Source organism: Lutra lutra, chromosome 7, assembly GCF_902655055.1.
Source record: "Lutra lutra chromosome 7, mLutLut1.2, whole genome shotgun sequence".
NCBI lineage: Eukaryota > Metazoa > Chordata > Mammalia > Carnivora > Mustelidae > Lutra > Lutra lutra.
In genome coordinates, this window is record NC_062284.1 from 68,819,197 (window position 1) to 68,840,175 (window position 20,979).

A 20,979-nucleotide genomic window follows, 5' to 3' on the forward strand; every position below is an offset into this window, starting at 1 on the left:
TTGAGGGTGAGGGCACTCTTTTAAGTAAGCTAAACCACTAAATTCATGTAATGTTCAAATATGTTCATGTCCAGTGGGGGGTTTATTTCCCCCAGATAAGAAAATCAAAACACGAGATTGCTTCCATCAATAAAGAAGGAAGGTGTGCCTGGCTCCCAGGGTCCAAGTCTTGGCAGTATCGAGAGCTTTGTAGTATGTTTTTCTAATAGTTTACTCAGTTCTTTTAATGCATGTTGGTCTTGCAGTGACTGAATCACACTCTACATCCCCCTCCTCCCCCGCACCGAAATAAAACTAGGAGTTCTGGAAATTCAGCCCAAATATGTTTTAAATTTCTTTTTAAATGAAGGGCAGTGAGAATTCCTTATCTGGAAAATAAAGGTGAGTAACTTCGGAATATGCCAGCTAATTGGTCATCTCAGGAAAGCTCCTTTCCTTACTTAAAATGTACTGATAAGCTGACATAAATTAATTTAGAATTCTAAGTTTGGACAGCTAGAGGTTATGCATCAGAATTAGGTGCAACATCCTCTGGTCGCTTCAATTCCAGCATCCACGCCAGAAAACTAATGCTGGAAGCCCAGGTTCAAGGCAATTAGGATGACAACTTTAATGGAGTAAGGAGCAGCATATGGTAGCAATTAGGAGTGGGGTTAAAAGCCAGATGGCCTGGGTTTAACTCCTGGCTCTCCTATTGGCAAGCTATTTGATGGCACTGTTTTCTCCTCTGTAAAATGGGAACAATAACAATAGTACATAATCTGCCTTCACTGAGCTACTGTAGAGATTAAATGAGTTAAATAAATAAAGTATATTTATACTTCTAAGTGATTACAGCAATTCATCCATAAAAACATTTGTTTGCCCTTAAAAAATAGTTTTGTAGGTGCCAAGTAGTTAGACATAGAAAAACTCTGAATACAGTGGGCTAATCAAGACATACCGCAGAGTTTTGGAGGACTCCGTTCCTCACTGACCCAAAGATTAAACCAATAAAGCTCTAACTGTAGGAGTCAGACCAAGATCAATGGAGATAAAAATTACATCTTTGGAGGTACCTGGGTGGCTCAGTGGGTTAAAGCCACTGCCTTAGGCTCAGGTCATGACTCCCAGAGTTCTGGGATCAAGCCCCATATCGGGCTCTTTGCTGATATGGAGTCTGCTTCCTTCTGTCTCTCTGCCTACTTGTGATCTCTGTCTGTCAAATAAATAAATAAAATCTTTAAAAAAAATTTCATCTTTGTTATTCATAAAGCTGTGGAGGGACATCTGGGTGGCTCAGTCAGTTAAGCGTCTAACTCTTGACTTCAGTGCAGGTCATGTCTCAGGGTCCTGAGACTGAACCCTGCATCGGGTTCTGCACTCAACTTGGAGTCTGCATGTCCTTCTCCCTCTGCTCCTCCATCCCCCGACCCCCATCCCCCTAATCACTCTCTCTCTAAAAATAAAATAAAATAAAATAAAATAAAATAAAATAAAATAAAATAAAATAAAATAAAATATAAAATAAAGCAAGCAAGCTGCTGGAGGCCAGGCTATAGGTCTGTGGACTCAATGGGCTTGCTAATACTTGACCTGTTAGACTCATCTAGCTATTGATAAGGGAGGCTCTGAACTACCAGGACCCTCCTACCACCCCCACCAGGAGGATCTGCTCCTGTAACTGCTGGAATGAGGGAGCAAGGCAGAAACTACTGTGCACACAGGCAGAGTCCAAAGAAAAAGGGAAGGAAGGAGGCTCTGGGTCCTGCACACTGCCCCCACCCCCCACCCCCACCCCAGACAGCAATTAGAGAAGTCACTATTGGGGGAGGGGAGAGTGAGCAAGGAAGTTCAAGAGACTTGAAGTGTTATTTTGGGGCTGTCCCTCCAAGTGAAAATGTGAAGAATGAGACCTAGGAAGAAGTGGAGAATAAGCATTCCCATCTCATCGTGTAGCCACAATTAAAATGCCACTCTGTGCCATCTAATCAGGTAGCCACAAGTCACGTATGGCTATTTAAATCTAAACTTAAAAATCCAAATTGGGACACCTGGGTGGCTCAGTTGGTTAAGCATCTGCCTTAGGCTCCGGTCCTGGGATGGAGCTCCACACTGGGCTTCCTGCTCAGTGGGGTGTGTGCTTCTCCCTCTCCCTCTGTCTCTCGCACTCTCTCAAATAAATAAATAATCTTTTTTAAAAAACCTAAATTAATTAAAATTAAATACAATTTTAAATTCAGTTCCTCAACTGCACTAGCCAAATTTTAAGGGCTCAGTATCTACATGGGGCTTTTGGTCTTCACATTGGGTGGCACAAAGTTGTATTTCCCTCACTGTGGAAAGTTCTATTGGACAGTGCAGGGACACATGGATCATGACCTCATGGACACTTGTCTAAATGTGTAATTCATCTTAAAGCAATGCTAATGATATGCCCATTGGACTAGTTTTCTTCTGCCTGCCGCTTGCATGTACACTTGCCTTCCATGCCTCAATGCATAGACAGTTTTGCAAGAACATGCAAGCATGTGTACCATAACATGGAAAATACAACTCAATTAAGAATGAAAACCAAGAGAAATACAAACTACAATACCAAGGCTAGAGGGCAAACTGGAGCACAGATAAGCTGGCCCTGAGGTCCTACAGAGTTAGGAGCTTTGAGACATACATTTGATTCCTGCCTTTCTCGGACTCACCCCAAAGAATGTGATAAGTGAACACACTTATACTTAATACTTGTGGAGTATTAGTGAACAAGTGATTTCAATCTATTTATCCCTGTTAGAGCATGTACAGGGGGCTCTTTAAATGCACAGTTTTTATGAATACCTGAAGGAGGAATATACCTAGCATTGCCACTGAAATATTCAATTCCAAATAATACAACAGTTAAACGTGTGGCATACTTTAATTGTTGCTAATTCCTCTATAACATGACACCATTTCTGGCATAAAGTCATTGCCCAAAAAATTTTTAATGAATACTTCTTAGAATTCCATGTATGTCAGTTTAAAAAAAAAAAAGTTGAGGGTTCAGGTTAACTATCTAGCTGCAGCAAAACTCTTTCACTGTAATCATTTTAATTGAAAGTAGAACTCAAGTTGCATGAAGCCCTTTCTTCTTAAGCAAAGAATCCTGACTATATCTTAGCTTTTTTCTTAATTAGAGCATGTAGATGTATATTAGTACCCCATTCATCCAGAACACCCTGAATTTTTAAAGTTTTTAACCATTTTCTCCCTCTGTCTTCTTTCTTACAAAAGATTGACATTCATTCAGCCGACACTTACTGTCTGCCCCCTACGATCCAACACGGCACTAGGTGTTGAAAGAGCCGGCAAATCAATATGCTCTTTGCCTTCAAGAATCTTGTAGTCATCTCAGTTGAGACAACCACAGCACATAGGGCTGGAAGGGATCCTGGAGATCATATAATGGTCTAGCACCTTTATGTGACACATGAAGAAACCAAAGGCAGAGAACAAAGACTGCTATCACTGAAGGAATGGAGCAGACCCAGCTCTAACCCAGTTCCCTTTGGTGTCCTTCCACTATACAGATACCCCCAGCTTTGGGGGCATTTGCATTATAACACTTCATTTTACAGAAGACCTACATTAGTGCTTGTTTTCACTAACTGAAAGAAACCCAAAAAGGATTTTTACTTTTATGAAAAAAGAAAAAGCAAAAATAGCATTCAGTCTTTGCTTTGCGGTAAGCCCTTACAAAGGTCATGTGCACCAGAGAGCAATAACAGCCCCACCACGCTCTTTCCCAGGGGAGCTAACCTCAACATTTTGACATCAACCCGCCATAACTTTGAATGGTCTGTGAACATTTGTGTTTTATCTCATTTTGTGCATCCGTTAACAAGATGTGTCCCAAGGTATCAGAAAGGCCTGAAACATTATTTTGGGGCTCTGGGAATACTCAAAAAGTTGTCCATATAAATTAATGGTAATTGTTTCTTTGTTTTACCTCAGATTGGCTTATTCAAGGCTTCATAGAAATGCTCTGCTTTCAGATAACAAAGGATACCTATATCTGTCTCTCATCTTTACAGGGTGTTTTCTTCTAACAGATGCCACCCGAAATGTACTGTTTTTTTTTTTTTTAAGATTTTATTTATTTATTTGACAGAGCGAGATCACAAGTAGGCAGAGAGGCAGGCAGAGAGAGAGAGAGGAGGAAGCAGGCTACCTGCCAAGCAGAGAGCCCGATGCGGGACTCGATCCCAGGACCCTGGGATCATGACCTGAGCTGAAGGCAGAGGCTTAACCCACTGAGCCACCCAGGCGCCCCCTGTTTTTAATCTTTAATGAGCTGGGAAATAAGCTGGATAAGCTAATTTAAATTGTGTCTAATATTAAAGTAAACACAGCTGACCCTCCAACATGGGAGTAAGAGGCACCAACCCTCACATGCAGTTAAAAATCTGTGTGCAGGGCACCTGGGAGGCTTAGTTGGTCAAGCATCTGCCTTCGGCTCAGGTCATGACCCCAGGGGTCCTGGGATTGAGCCCCACATTGGGCTCCCAGCTCCATGGGGAGTCTGCTTCTCCCTCTGACCTTCTCCTCTCTCATGCTATCTCTCCCCACTCTCTCAAATAAATAATAAATAAATAACCTTTTTAAAAAATCCATGTGTAACTTCTGACTCCCCCAAAGCTTAACTATTAATAACCTCTTGTTGCCCAGAAGCCTTACTGATAACATAAACAGTGGATTAGCACTTATTTTGGTATGTTGTATGTATGATACATGGCATTCTTAAAATAAAGTAAGCTAGAGAAATGAAAATGTTATCAAGAAAGTTGTAAGGAAAGAGAAAATACATTTATAGTATTATACCATGTATATTGGCGGGGGGGTGGGGACCACATACAAGGGGACCCATGCCATTCAAACCCATGTTGTTTGAGGGTCAATTGTAATTGTGAGAATGCAGCAGACTGTCCTACATACAAGGAGCAGAGGCCACAGAACATGGACTGTGAGACCTCTGTCTTGGCTGTGCCAACACCTTTGTGCTTATTTTTGGTTTTCAGCTATTTTCAGCTATTTTCCAAAGAACCGAGGTTTTAAGGACATAAACCCTTTTCTCTTTAGAGGGTGAGCTCTTTTGCAGCTGGCCAGTCCCGTGTCTCCTTAGCACAGGCTATTCTAGAAGATCAGAATGCACAGACGGTGCATTAATGAAAAAATTTTCTGAAAGGGAATGGTTAGGAGTCTCCACTGAGCTATTCTTATAAATAGATCTTGGGGCAACTTCTTTTTCCTGTGGGAAAATGTCTCAAATTTAATGAAGAACACAGCTTAATACATAAAACTGCACTGAACACAAAAATTGTCATAAGTAATCTAGTGTGTATTTGACATAAAGACTACAATAACTTGAATTTTTCATCTCTGACCTGGTTACCTCTTACTGCCCTTCATTTAATATGACCTACAGTTCATCACATGTATTATCGTCATTGAACTGACGCCCTGAATTTTAACAAGGAAACTGTAACATAGGCAGCTTGAGAATATAAATTATAGTGCATTTGATACATATGTAAAGCAAAAGTTCAAAAATTGCATTTTATTAGTTCAGAACAATCAAGACATTTTCTGATTGTGGTCACTCAGGAAGAAACACAAACTGCCTTTAACTATATTGCAAATTAACAGTAATAATTCTATTACTGAGGGATAGGATTCAAAATATGTGAGAAAAAAATTGCTTTCTTAAAGTGCTCTGGAGCATTTTAAAAGCTCTTATCTATATGAAGTGATTGACAGCTTGATTTAAAATCTTTTGTATCTACTAATTTAAAAGATCACAAGGGAAATTGAAAAAGAGGTAATTACTCAGGCTTATCTGAGTTACCACACTATTCAAAGTAATTAATCAATATATTTTTAACAGCATTTTATAATTGAGACTTTTTACTAATACATTCTGGTATTCTCTTCTTAATTATTATGAATTAGCATAGACTTACCAAACTTGCAAATGTAAATGCTTCAGTACATATGCTATTTTAATCTGAGATAAATTCTGTAACAATACTTAATACTCACAGCAACAAATTGGTTATTTTCTAATTTAATGACGTCTCCCACTTTGACATTCATCCATTTTTCATTCTGTAGTCTAAGAACAAAAACAAAATTAATTGTTTTCAGGAATAGAGAACAATCAAGGGAATGTATTCACAATGGTACATCATATAACAGAAGCAGATAAGACTTCTCTAGAATGCTAAATTCCAAGGACCTTGCAAAACAAAGTCTTTCACCTGAGTGGTGTGGGAACTAAGGCTCGGAGAGGCCAAGTGATTTGCCCAAGGATACCCAGTGAGTTAGGGGTATCCCTGGGACTAAACTCAAGATGCCTAACTCTTGGCTGTGTGACCTTTCCATCACCCACGGTGACAGCTTTAAATACCAGCTATTAACTCTTGCTTGTGTTTCCTTGACCAGAACAGTGGCCAGTTGGGATGGGTGGGGAGCAATAATAAATTCAGTCACTGACATTCTTTTCAGACTCTATATTAAAAAAATATAGAAATAAAACATCACTGCCATTGTCTCCGAAGTCTGTTTAACCAGAGGCAAAAGAAAATGGTCCATGGCAATAGCTAAAATACAAGTAAGAGGAAAAGGATAAAAATTTTGGAAAGGACATAAACAACAATGAATGATAAAAACAGTCTTGGAAGATTGAATGAGAAAGAACACCTACCAATCATCCATCAACACTGTCGCTAAAGGACAGCTTGGTGGCAATTTAATGGCTAGGACCAGCAGCTCAGAATTGAGAACAATGGGGCCAAGACGCTGCCCTGCTTTCTTTTAGGCTTACTATATAATGGAGTCCCTAGTCTACCCTTTGCCAGATTCAAAAGGGTTTATGATAAAAAGCTATTGTGTTTAGTTGGTTGGGCCCCCTGTGACACGTAAGGGAGATAGGCCCTCTGGAAACAAACCACCTGTGGCAGTCTACCATGATGTTAATCACCCCTTCTGAAATTCCCTGAAACATAAACCAGCTTTGTTTTCTGAGTTAAAAGCTTTCCGCACACTTCTTTCCTAGCAATCCCCTTTTAAAAGAATGGGTTGGGATGAGAAGGACAGGTTCCCCAACAAGTGAAGGTGGGCATATTAATTTCATTCTGCAGTTTAAAAAAAAAACTAATTTACTTGTTTTATAGGCTGGAAAACAGGTTTAAATATTTATACAACTGTGAAATATGCCTCACACTATCAACCCTGCTGGGTCATTTGGCTTAAACACTCAAAGAATTTTTCTTTAATACGGATCCAAGTACATGTTGTTCTGGAAAGTTTTCAATTGCAGCATTTTCATCTCTAGCCAAAATTCAATCGCTTTTCCAATGCCACACTTTCCTACAGTTTATCTAGCTCAACAACAATGGGAGAACCTAGGAAGCCTTCTAAATCTCATTTATTTTTACAGATATGGATTATGTGCTGGTTTATTCCTCCCAGACACCACCTCCTTTGGAGCATTAGTGACATTTCTCAGGGGACAATATCTCAGCTAAAAGTTGATATGAACGGACTGAGATAGAGACCCTGTCTTTATTTATTCAAAATGCACTGCTACTGAATTGCCCTTAAGTCTCTACTGAAAGTGCCATCTGCTTTAAGAAGAAGATCAGATGATATTAAGTTTCATTTCCGAACTTATTCCTCCTTCCCATCTACTATAAGGTCTAAGAAAGACTGCACCCTAACTTTTCCACCCAAATGGAAAAGCAACCAAAGTAAAAAGGGAACCAACGCAATCTCTTACACATTTCAAAATTCATGTTTTATAGTTAAGTTTGAACAGATAAACAGCAACAGTCACTATTTGGGAGAACAAACCAAAACCTGAGTTTTCTCACATAAGTTCTCTCTAACTTGTTTTTCTCAAATGTAGTATCTTATTATTTCCCTCTGTAAAACCAAAGCAATTGAAAAAAAATTAGTATAAGTGTGCTGGTGTCCATGGGAATTACAGTAAGTCATGTGTGATACCTTGGCCAAACCCCTTATTTGAATATATATCTGTCAAAAAATCTGGTAACCCCAAACAAAGGAGGTATTTTCAAAAATATTATTTCCTAGTCTATCTTGGCAGGTAATGATAATACTAGGATCTCAGAGGTATATTTCAATGAGCATTCAGGATCATAGCTACAAAAGTACCCAAACTTACTGAACAAGTATAAGCTCTACTAACACCACTGATGACACAACGTCAAAGACAAACCAGCAGGAGCAGCAGACAGGAAGATTTGCTTTAAAGCTCATCTTTGAAATATTTTTCGACTTCTAAGATTTTAGCTTAAACAGCAATTGCATTTCGTCATCATCCTGAAATAATGAAAACACGCTCCCTGTCTCTCCATGTGTAGTGCAGCTGTTCTTGGGGCTCGTGTTTGAATCAAGCTTGCATCACAGTTCTGTGAGGGAGAACAGGATGGCCTCATGGGCTGTGATGATGACACCCAGCTCCACACACCTGCACCAACAAACTTTGCCTTTACCTTTGTCAGGGAAAGCTCTTCTGCTCTCATAAAGGAATTACAGTATATGTATATTCCAAAAGCAAGTTAATTCATTTCATTGCACTGAATCCAGAAATTCCAAAATTTTAAAATAAGCTTCAGTTTTCAGTATCATCATGTAACTATTCCAGGTTTTGAAATGATATAATCTAGTTAATGGTTCTTTCAGTCAGGCTGTGGCTGCCGTAATGATAGAGACTTCGCCTTAGTAAACTGACAAACCAGTTGTTAAATAATTAGCCAAAATTCCAGAAAGTGATTCATGAAATTTAAATTCCAAAGTCACCATAAAACATATGAAGTTAAACTGCCACGGAATGGCAACTAGAATTACCTTAAGGAAGGAACTTTTAAAAAATATACCCACTAACTACATGCCTATTCTTAGAACATCAGAGAATCTGAGTTCTGAGAAAATGTGATGAGAGTTGGCAACTGTATATAGTAATAGTTTGATAAATTGGTCTGAATCTGCTTCCTCCTGACGAGACATCTATAAACTTGAGAAAATATAATTCTGAGTGAGATAGCACCTACCATGCTCCCTGTCATTGAACTATTAGCTCCAGAGGCTAGAAATCAAGCATTTGCTCTGAGCAAGATACCAAGTCCATTGCTGAAGCATAACGGCAGAAGGAGATCTTGTGGGCTCCGTAAGTCTCCTGACATCCTTTCCATACTTTAATACTTCTGACTGCCTATTAGCAACATAGATTCCTGAAAAGATAATTTCCTCAAAGCTACAGATGACATGTTGGAGTACTAAACAGACAATCAAGAAGGTTGACATAACTGACCTCCCCTCATTAACCAGGCAATCCACATACAATGAGTTTGGTTTCTTCTTTAATCTCAAGCCCATATTAAGACCTATAACTTACAAAAATATTCTCCTGCCCAGACAGATCTTGCTTTATACATCACTGCGTCCTCGGGACCTAGAATAATGCCTAATTTCTAGTAGGCACTCAATAAATTTTTGTTGACTGAATGAAAATACAGAATCATTATTGCCAAAAACACTTGTTGAGTGACAGTATTTCCCTGAATGCTTAATAAGAATTATAATAACCAACATTTATTTAGTGCTTACTGTATTCCAGGTACTGTGCTGAAGCCTTCATGTACAAGGTTTCCAAATAAAACAAGTGATACTCAATTAAATTTGAATTTCAGATAAACAACAAGTCATTTTTTTAGTATAAGTGCTCCTATACAATATTTGGAATATGCTTATACTAAAACATTATTATTCTGGGCTTCAAATTTAACTGGGCATTCTGTATTTTAGTTTTCTACACCTGGCAACTCCAGTCATGGATCTTATATCATTTAATCCTCACAACAACCCTACAAGATAGGTACTGTTGCTACTCCCATTTTATAGAATAGAAAACTGAGGGTCAGAGAAAGAGAGACATTTGCCCTATTTTGCAATATCTATCAAAAATTTTAATGCTCACCTACTTTGAAATAGATATTTCCTCTAAAACAACTGATCATACAGGAGCTCAAAGATGGATGTACAACAATGTTTATTGCAATATTAGCTTATAAACTATCAACACCCATTAATAAGGATTAGATAGACATACCATGGTATACCTATTTAGTTATGGCTCATCTACTCAATGGAATGAATACAGTTCAATAAAATAAAAATTTTATTCAAAACAAATAAGATAGGTCTATATGTGCTAATATAAAATATTCTCTCAGTTACATACTAGGTTAAAAATAAGCATGTGCAGAACACTGCATATAGACGGTGAGATTCTAACCATGGTTTGAAGCAGGAACATACCTACATATAACTCTGTTCTTACATACATAGAAAATTTCTTGAAAGACACAAGAAACTATTCAGTAATTGCTACTAGAAAAAGGAAATGAACAAAAACTGGAATGGAAAGCAGACATCATTTTATGGTATACATTTGTGTGCTGTTTGAATTTGGGGTGTCACATATATTGATTAAAGGACAACTGGGGAGGAAAAAATAGAAGAAAAGAAAACTCTTCCAAGGTCACATGTAAGTGGCAGAGCCAAGACTGGAACCTGAATCTGTCTGACTACAAAGCCCATGTTCTTAATACATCTATATTTATTATTTTTTGCTACATTTTCAGTGGTAATTATGTTTTGCCTCTTTAGAAAAAAAAATGAACCCTAAAGAGCTAAAGGGATTTGATCTCAACAAAGTACACACTACTGTATTTAAAAATCTGCTGATCCCAAGACAGCTTGCAGTCATGGTCCCCTGACACAAATGCTCAGTGGACAGCAGCAATTTCTGTTTTTTTCTAATTCCACTGCTGTCAGAACCACACTAGAATAAGACTTAAAGCTTGGCCCTAATCCTCTAACAACAGACTGGTGAACAGAATCTCATTACATTGAGAATGAGCATAATACTCATATCTTTGGAATCTATTTATTTTGAAAAATACAGATGTTACCCCTCCTTTTTCTCCCTTCTTATTCACACAGTGCTTATGCTGTGGCAGAGTCACACAGGGAGGTCTGAAATCAGCTAGTGAAGGATGCTGTCCTATGGCAGTGGGGAGTGGGGGGTGGTGGGAGGAAGGCAAGGTGATAAAAGATGTAGTCCTTCAGCATGGATAATTTAATGATTTGTTGAGGAAAAGTAATCAATTGTATAGATGTCCTGCCTAATTTATATAAATCCTTGCAAATTCTGTTGTGCATTTGGATGCACAAACACACATATAATTTAGCCTTCCTATTCTTAAAACAGAATAATCAATTTGCTAAGTTTCACCTGAACAATAAGCCTATTAAAAGTTGTACAGAAAGTGTGTTCTCTTTAATCATTTCCCTAAACTGAAACCCTTCTTCTGAATCAGCCTCTTAAGGTCCTGTCTTCCATAAAATTTTAGTAGGATTCTATTAACAGATGCCTAATTGATGATAAGACCACAAGAAAATTGGAAGAAAATTATTTCAAAGGAAGACAATTACATCTGCTCTCATATATGAATGCTGAAGGAAATGCCTTACATGGAGAAAACAGCCCTATTTAGGTATAGTCTGATTTCTGGGCAGCAGATTCAAAAGATCATCTATGTGCAAGAAGTTTATCAGTGAGAGAGAGGAAGCAAAATGGCAGAGGAGTAGCAGACTAAAATATCGTCAGGTCCCAGGAGTTCAGCTAGATAGTTACCAAACTATTCTGAACACCTATAAACTCAACAGGAGATCAAAGAGAAGAAGAACAGCAATTCTAGGAACAGAAAAGTGACCACTTTCTGAAAGGTAGGATGTGAGAGAAGTGAATCCAGAGCAACGGGAAGATAGACCGGAGGGGGGAGAGGCTAGCTCCCAGCAAGTGGTGGAGCAGCGGAGCACAAAATCGGAACTTTTAGAAGTCTGCTCCACTGAGGGTTTTCACTCCAGACACTAAGTGGGGGGTAGAGCCCTCACAGGAACAGTGTGGTCTCAGGACCCGTGGAGTCACAGAAATACCAGGGGTGTCTCAGTGTGGCAGAGCTCCCAGGTATTGGAGTAGGAAATCTGGCTGCACGGACAGAACCGAGGTGGGGGCTGTCAGCTCAGGGTTACCTTAAACTGTGATCCAAGGCACAGTCAGACCACTGCTCTTTGAGCAGGGTCCCCACAAGTGGTAGATCTGGAGAGACCCCCTTCTTCCTCTTCTGGAAGGAGCAGTGCAGAATCACGCTGCAGGAATCTGCTGGGTTTGGAGACTCCAAACGGATCAGTGTAGCAGAGACAGAAATGCTTGGTCACAGGCCAGGGGACCTCAGAGTGCAGCTGGAGACCAAGGAAATGGGAGGGATTGACAGCTTTTCTCTGAAGGCACAGTGAGGAGTGGGGGCCCGAGCTCTCAGCTCCTACAGGGCTGGAGGTTTGGAGGCCACCATCCTCATTTCCATCCTCCAAAGCTGTACCAAAAGCATTCAGGGAACAAAAGCTCCAAGGAGCAAACCCAAGCAGATTACTTAGCCTGGCCCCTGGCAAAGGCAGAGCAATTCCCCCTTGCACATAGATATTTGAGAATCACAACAGGCCCCACCCCCAGAAGACCAGCAAGAGCATCCAGGCAAGACCAAGTTCACCAGTCACTGAGAACTGTGGAACTCCAGAGCTAGGGGAAAGCAACACACAGAAGTCATGGCTCTTTTCCCATGATCCTTTAGTCTTTCAAAGTTAAATTTTTTAAATTTTATTTTTTTGTACTCTTTTTTTTAACTTTTCTCTTTCCTATTTTAATGTTTTTTAACTACCTTCTCTTATCAATATATTTTTTAAAAAATCTTTTTAAATATTCATTCTTATAATCACATTTTATTCCTTCATTGCATTTAACCTTATTTTTTGTATACATCTAGGGGTTTTTTGTCTTTAAAATTTTGGGATACAATTTCCTCTAATAGATCAAAATATACTCTAAATCTAGAGTATGGCTTTATTCTAGTCTCAGGCCTGATTGCATTCTCTCCTTTTTTTTTTTCTTTCCCCAACCAACTTCTTCTCTTGTCAATTCCTTTTTTAGAATTTTTTAATTTTCATCCTTACAGTCATATTCCATCCCTTCATCATGTTTACTCTTACTTTTATATAAGTTCTTTTTTTCTTTAAAATTTTGGGAGGTAGTTTCTTCTAAGGGACCAGAATACACCCAAAATCAAGTGGGTGGCACTGTTCTATTCAGCAGTCATACACACACACACAAACACATACATACATACATACATACATACATACATTTTCCCTCCTCTTTCTTCTCTCCCTGGTTTTGAGTCTCTTCTGATTTGGTTAGCATATATTTTTCTGGAGTCTTTGCCATCCTTTTAGTACTTTGTTCTCTCATTCATCTATTCTTATCTGGATAAAATGACAAGGCAGAAAAATCACCACAAAAAAAGAACAAGAAGTAGTACCAATGGCTAGGGACATAATCAATATGGACATAAGTAATATCTCATAACTAGAGTTCAGAATAACGATTATCAAAGAGCTAGCTGGATTTGAAAAAAGCATGGAAGATGTTAGAGAATCTCATTCTGGAGAAATAAAAGAACTAAAATCTAACCAAGTTAAAATAAAAAAAACTATTAAGGAGGTGCAATCAAAAATGGAAGCTTTTACTGCTAGGATAAATGAGGCAGAAGAGAGAATTAGTGATATAGAAGACCAAATGATGGAGAATAAAGAAACTGAGCAAAAGAGAGACAAACAATTACTGGACCATGAGGGGAGAATTCAAGAGACAAGTGATACCATAAGACAAAACAATATCAGAATACTGGGATCCCATAAGAAGAAGAAAGAGAGAGGGGGGAGAACGTATATTGAAGGAAATTATACTAGAGAATTTCCCTAATATAGTGAAGGGAACAAGCATCAAAATCAAGGAGACACAGAGAACCCCTTTCAAAATGAATAAAAATATGTCCAAATCCCATCATCTCATAGTAAAATTTACAAATCTTAGTGACAAAGAGAAAATCCTGAAAATCGCTCAGGAAAAGAGGTCTATAACATACAATGGTAGAAATATTAGATTGGCAGCAAACCTATCTGCAGAGAGCTGGCAGGCCAGAAAGAACTGGCATGATATATTCAGAGCACTAAATGAGAAAAATATGCAGCCAAGAATAGTATATACAGCTAGGCTGTCATTGAAAACAGAAAGAGAGATTTAAAAAATAAAAATAAAAACTTCCAGGACAACAAAGTTAAAAGAATTTGCAAACACCAAACCTGCCCTACAGGAAATACTGAAAGGGGTCCTCTAAGCAGAGAGAACCTAAAAGAAACAGACCAGAAAGGAATAGAGACAATATGCAGTAAAGTCATCTTACAGGCAATACAATGGCACTAAATTCATATTTTTCAACAGTTACTCTGAATGTAAATGGACTAAATGCCCCAATCAAACGACACAGGGTATCAGAGTGGATTAAAAAAAAACATCAATATGCTGCCTACAAGAAACTCATTTTAGACCTAAAAACATCTCCAGATTTAAAGTGAAGGAGTGGAGAACCATTTACCATGCTAATGGACATCAAAAGAAAGGTGGGGTGGCAATCTTTATATCAGACAAATTAGATTTTAAGCCAAAGAATATAATAAAAGATGAGGAAGGACACTATATCATTAACTTAAGGGGTCTGTCCAACAAGAAGATCTGACAATTTTAAATATCTATGCCCCTAACATGGGAGCAGCCAATTATATAAACCAATTAATAACAAAATCAAACAAACACATTGACAATAATACAATAATAGTAGGGGACTTTAACACCCTCTCATTGAAAGGGACAGATCATCTAAGCAAAAGATCAACAAGGAAATAAAGGCTTTAAATGACACATTGAACCAGATAGACATCACGGATATATTGAGAACATGCCATCCCAAAGCAACAGAATACACATTCTTCTCTAGTGCACATAGAACATTCCCCAGGATAGATCACATCCTGGGTCACAAATGAGGTTTCAACCAGTACCAAAAGATTGGGATCATTCCCTGCATACTTTCAGACAACAATGCTCTGAAACTAGAACTCAATCACAAGAGGAAAGTGGAAAGAACTCAAATACATGGAGGCTAAAGAGCATCCTACTAAAAAATGAATGGGTCAACCAGGAAATTGAAGAAGAATTAAAAAAAATTCATGGAAACAAATGAAAATGAAAACACAATTGTTCAAAATCTTTGGGACACAGCAAAAGCAGTCCTGAGAGTTAAGTATATAGCAATACAAGCCTTTCTCAAGAAACAAGAAAGGTCTGAAGTACACAACTTAACCCTACACCTAAAGGAGCTAGAGAAAGAACAACAAAGAAAGCCTAAACCCAGCAGGAGAAGAGAAATCATAAAGATCAGAGCATAAATCAATGAAATAGAAACCAATAGAACAGTAGAACAAATCAACAAAACTAGGAGCTGGTTCTTTGAAAGAATTAATAATACTGATAAACCCCTGGCCAGACTTATCAAAAAGAAAAGAGAAAGGACCCAAATTAATAAAATTATGAATGAAAGAGGAGAGATCACAACCAACACCAAAGAAATACAAACAATTATAAGAACATATTATGAGCAACTATACACCAGTAAATTAGACAATTTGGAAGAAATGGATGCACTCCTGGAGACATATAAACTTACCAAAACTGAACCAGGAAGAAATAGAAAACCCGAACGAACCTATAACCAGTAAGGAGATTGAAGCAGTCATCAAAAGTCTCCCAACAAACAAGAGCCCAGAGCCACATGGCTTCCCAGGGGAATTCTACCAAACATTTAAGCAGAATTAATACTTATTCTCCTGAAACTGTTCCAAAAAACAGAAATGGAAGGAAAACTTCCAAACTCAATTTATGAGGCCAGCATTACCTTGATCCCAAAACTAGACAAAGACACCATCAAAAAGGAGAATTACAGACCAATATCCTTGATGAACACATATGCAAAAATTCTCACCAAAATACTAGCCAATGGGGTCCAACAGTACATTAAAAGGATTATTCACCACGACCAAGTGGGATTTATTCCTGTGCTGCAAGGTTAGTTCAACATACACAAATCAATCAGTGATACAATACATTAATAATAGAACGAACAAGAACTATATGATACTCTTAATAGATGCTAGAAAAGCATTTGACAAAGTATAGCATCCTTCCTTGATCAAAACTCTTCACAATGTAGGGATAGATGGTACATGACTCAATATCATCAAAGCCATCTGTGAAAAACCCACTAGGAATATCATTCTCAATGGGGAAACACTGAGAGCTTTTCCACTAAGTCAGGAATGTGGCAGGGATGTCCACTATCACCACTGCTATTCAACATAGTACTAGAAGTCCTAGCCACAGCAATCAGACAACAACACCAAAAAAAATTAAAGACATCCAAATCGACAGAGAAGTCAAACTCTCATTCTTTGCAGATGATATGATACTTTATGTGGAAAACCCGAAAGACTCCACTCCAAAACTCTTAGAACTTGTACAGGAATTCAGTAAAGTGTCAGAATATAAAATCAATGCACAGAAATCAGTTGCATTTCTTTACACCACCAAGACAGAAGAAAGAGAAATTAAAGAGTCAATCCCATTTACAATTGCACCCAAAACCATAAGATACCTAGGAATAAATTTAACCAAAGAGACTAAGAATCTATACACAGAAAACTATAAAGTACTCATGAAAGAAATTGAGGAAAACACAAAGAAATGGAAAAACATTCCACGTTCATGGATTGGAAGAACAAATACTATGAAAAAGTCTATGCTACCAAAAGCAATCTACACATTTAATGCAATCCTATCAAAATACCATCAACTTTTTTTTCAAAAAAAAAAAATGGAACAAATAATCCTAAAATTTATATGGAACCAGAAAAGACGCCCAAATAGCCAGAGGAATGTTGAAAAAGAAAACTAAAGCTGGTGGCATCACAATTCCAGACTTCAAGCTCTATTACAAAGCTGTAATCATCAAGACACTATGCTACTGGCACAAAAACAGACACATAGATCAATGGAACAGAATAGAGAGCCCAGAAATGGACCCTCAACTCTATGGTCAACTAATCTTCAACAGAGCAGGAAAGAACATCCAATGAAAAAAAGGCAATCTCTTCAACAAATGGTGTTGGGGAAAATTGGACAGCCACATGCAGAAGAATTAAACTGGACCACTTCCTTACACCACACACAAAAATAGACTCAAAATGGATGAAAGACCTCTGTTTGAGACAGGAATCCATCAAAATCCCTGAAGCACTGGCAGCAACCTCTTTGACCTCAGCTGCAGCAAATTCTTCCTAGAAACATTGCCAACGGCAAGGGAAACAAGGGCAAAAATGAACTACTGGGACTTCATCAAGATAAAAAGCTTTTACACAGCAAAGGAAACAGTTAACAAACCAAAAGACAACAGGATGGGAGAAGATATTTGCCAAAGACATATCAGATAAAGGGCTAGTATCCAAAATCTATAAAGAACTTATCAAACTCAACACCCAATGAACAAGTAATCCAATCAAGAAGTGGGCAGAAGACATGAACAGACATTTCTGCAAAGAAGACATCCAAATGGCCAACAGACACATGAAAAAGTGCTCCACATCACTCGGCATCAGGGAAATACAAATCAAAACTGCAGTGAGATATCACCTCACACCAGTCAGAATGGCTAAAATTAACCAGTCAGGAAATGAAGATGCTGATGAGAATGCAGAGAAAGGGGAACCCTCCTACCTTGTTGGTGGGAATGCAACCTGGTGCAGCCACTCTGGAAAACAGTATGGAGGTTCCTCAAAAAGTTGAAAATAGAGCTACTCTACCACCCAGCAATCACACTACTGGGTATTTACCCTAAAGATACAAATGTAGTGGGGTGCCTGGGTGGCTCAGTGAGTTAAGCCTCTGCCTTTGTCTCAGGTCATGATCTCAGGGTCCTGGGATTGAGTCCCACACCGGGCTCTCTGCTTGGCAGGGAACCTGATTCCTCCTCTCTCTGCCTGCCTCTCTGCCTATTTGTGATCTCTCTCTGTCAAATAAATAAATGAAATTTTTAAAAAGAGAGAGAGAGAGAGACTCTTAATCCCACAAAACAAACTGAGAGTTGCTGGGGGGTGGGGGTTGGGGATAGGGTGGTTGGGTTATGGACATTCGGAGGGTATGTGCTATGGTGAGTGCTGTGAAGTGTGTAAGCCTGATGATTCACAGACCTGTACCCCTGGGGCAAATAATACATTATATGTTAACTTAAAAATTGAGAAAGGTATATATAAATTTATTTAAGTGTTCGCGTTTTCTTCAAAATTAAAATTTTAATGGCAAGAGTAAAAAAGAAAAAGGAGAAGAAGAAGTTTATCTGTAAGTCTTCTTTACATTAGCACCTGTGGGAGAGTGGAAGAAACAGAGGGGCAGATGATGGAGCTGGGCTGTTGATACTATAACAAAAAAAAAGTGTTCAGCCAAATTTATGGGGAGATCGGGAGATGGAACAGGCCTTTAGAGTTAGATCAAGGGTGTCAGATCATTATACTTTGGGATCCTCACTGATTGAATGCAGTGTGACTCCAACAAGAAGAGGTGACTTTAGAAAAACAGCTCTCCTCAGCTGATGGGTTCCCAGAAGGGACTGACAGCTGAGAGTTGTATATAGGCAGCATTCCTGGTAGCTCGGGAAATATGTTCTGCAGTCTGGAAGGGGACTGTGGGTGGCACAGCAAAGCAGCCACTACAGAGAGCCCACTTCCCAATTTTACCACTGACATGCTCTTGTAATTAGAATGTTCCTTTTCAACTCTAAACTATTTCACCTTTCTCTATTTCCAGTTTCAGTCCTCTCAAGTCAATATGAGCAGCTGGCATGAGTCTGTGAACTCCCCACTCCATTTTACGAGTTTTGGAGAAAAGTCTGCACAACTTTGGGTATTCCAATTCACTCCTTTTTCCAATGATTAGTAAATGAAGTTGAAAGATAAAATTTTAGTAGCTCACCATTAAAAAATACTCTACTGATAACCACCGACTACTCAAATATCCTAGAATTTCTACAGAGGGAAAAAAAAAGTCACTATTCCTGAAATATTCCTCATATGAAGAACATATTTTAATAAAAAAAATTACAAGAAATCACCTTAGCCTGTGTAGATCAACCATTCTCTTCATCGAATTGCCACATCTTGGGGCACCTGACTCAGTTGGTTATGCATCTGACTTTTTGTTTGGCTCAGATCATGACGTCATGGTCCTGTAATCCAGCCCCAGGGCTGGCTCCATGCTCAGCAGAGTCTGCTGGAGAACCTCTCTCTCTCTCATTCTCTCTCTCTCTCTCAAATAAATAAATAAGTAAAATATTTAAATTGTCACACCTTACTTTGAGAAATCAGAGAATATGCTTTGACCAAGCAACTCTTCTTGAAAAACACCTCTAGAGAAAATAGCTCCCAGTGGAGAAGAATGAAACCTGATTATCTTGGTTCCAGGATAAAAGACTTACATTATATTTCCCATTGCTATTCTTTTTTTTTAAAGATTTTATTATTTATTTGACAGAGATCACAAGTAGGCAGAGAAGCAGGCAGAGAGAGAGGAGACAGAGAGAGAGGAGGAAGCAGGCCCCCTGCTGAGCAGAGAGCCTGATGCGGGGCTCGATCCCAGGACCCTGGGATCATGACCTGAGCCAAAGGCAGAGGCTTTAACCCACTGAGCCACCCAGGCATCCCCCATTGCTATTCTTAATCAATTTTCCTACATGGGACCAAGTTAAGCCAGAAAAGAAATACTAGTTGGTTAATGTGCCAAGTAATAACATATGCCATACCAATATAGATAAAGCAATGGTGTCTCTTGTATGATTTGATTTGCTCTAATCAGAGAACCTAATATTTCTGGAAAAAGGATTCCTGATTTTGTGGCACAAAGCACAGCTATGGTTATTACTGGAAGATCATGAGCTTATTTACATACTAGATTTATAGTCACATTAAGTCTTAAACACTTTTTAAGAAAGTTTTTAAATGTTACTTTAAAGTGGATCGTAATGTTCATCATTGTAAGTTCCTCAGAAATAGGATAGTATGTAGGTAGAATTCTTTATTAGATCATCATCCAGTAGCATCACCCTTCATTAGTGAGATCTAGACTGCTCCATACCTGCAAAATGAACCCTCTGAGCCAGGGGCTGTGTGTCAGAGCGACAAGTAGAATTAGATACAGACTGTAGTTATCAAGGAACCTAGAGACTTATGGGAAAATACAAACCTGGCTCTTAAATAACACTAGTTAAATCATCTTTGCCTTCTGATACCTGGAGCATGTAGTCTGCAATGAAGAATACCTGTGATCCAGAAGAATGATCTCAGTATGAGACTGTTTGCCATACAGCTATCATCAAAAGCCCAGCAAGAAAACTGATAGACCAGAGAAATTGTCTAATAAACTATATATTAACTTTCACTCCTCAAGATATTCCCAGCTTTGTCCCCTTATACAGTGAGCTCATCAGAAAACTATATGCCTGGACTGTATTACTCTGGTCCCTCTAGACTTGGCTTGTCATGACTTAACATCATGCCAACAGATTTCAGTCAGGATTTACTTGTGGTCATGAGTAAAGTATCTCCTCCTTTTGAGGATTCAACCATTATGTCATTTATATTTCTCTCAGGACCAGAATAAATCTTATTGCTCCCAATAACTAGAATGCTTCCTTTCACTGGGCTATCAGTTTTGTACCCTAGACACTCTCATTATGAAGACAGACAAAGTTCAAGATAATGTTTCAAGTTCATGAATGACAAATCCTAATGGATTGTTTAAACAAAAGGTTATACATTTTATAGTAAAGACTCTGTCTTTTGGAGATGACACTGTACAGACAATCTTGATACTTTCAGAAACAA

The 20,979-nt window shown here is 38.5% G+C and overlaps 1 protein-coding gene across 11 annotated transcripts in view; it reads right to left on the bottom strand.

The window, feature by feature from the left end:
* Window positions 1-20,979, bottom strand: part of ATP8B4 (ATPase phospholipid transporting 8B4 (putative)) — a 290,737-nt gene that overhangs the window by 132,894 nt on the left and 136,864 nt on the right. For 10 of the 11 annotated variants that reach the window (XR_007128694.1, XM_047737429.1, XM_047737432.1 and 7 more), the window contains one exon: window positions 6,055-6,127. Coding sequence is in view for 10 of the 11 variants with exons in the window: in XM_047737429.1 (XP_047593385.1) it covers window positions 6,055-6,127 (73 nt within the window). In the remaining variant the exon portion in view is untranslated. Of the gene's footprint in view, window positions 1-6,054; window positions 6,128-15,719; window positions 15,739-20,979 lie in introns of those variants that run through there. The other variant, XM_047737434.1, reaches the window with a different exon arrangement.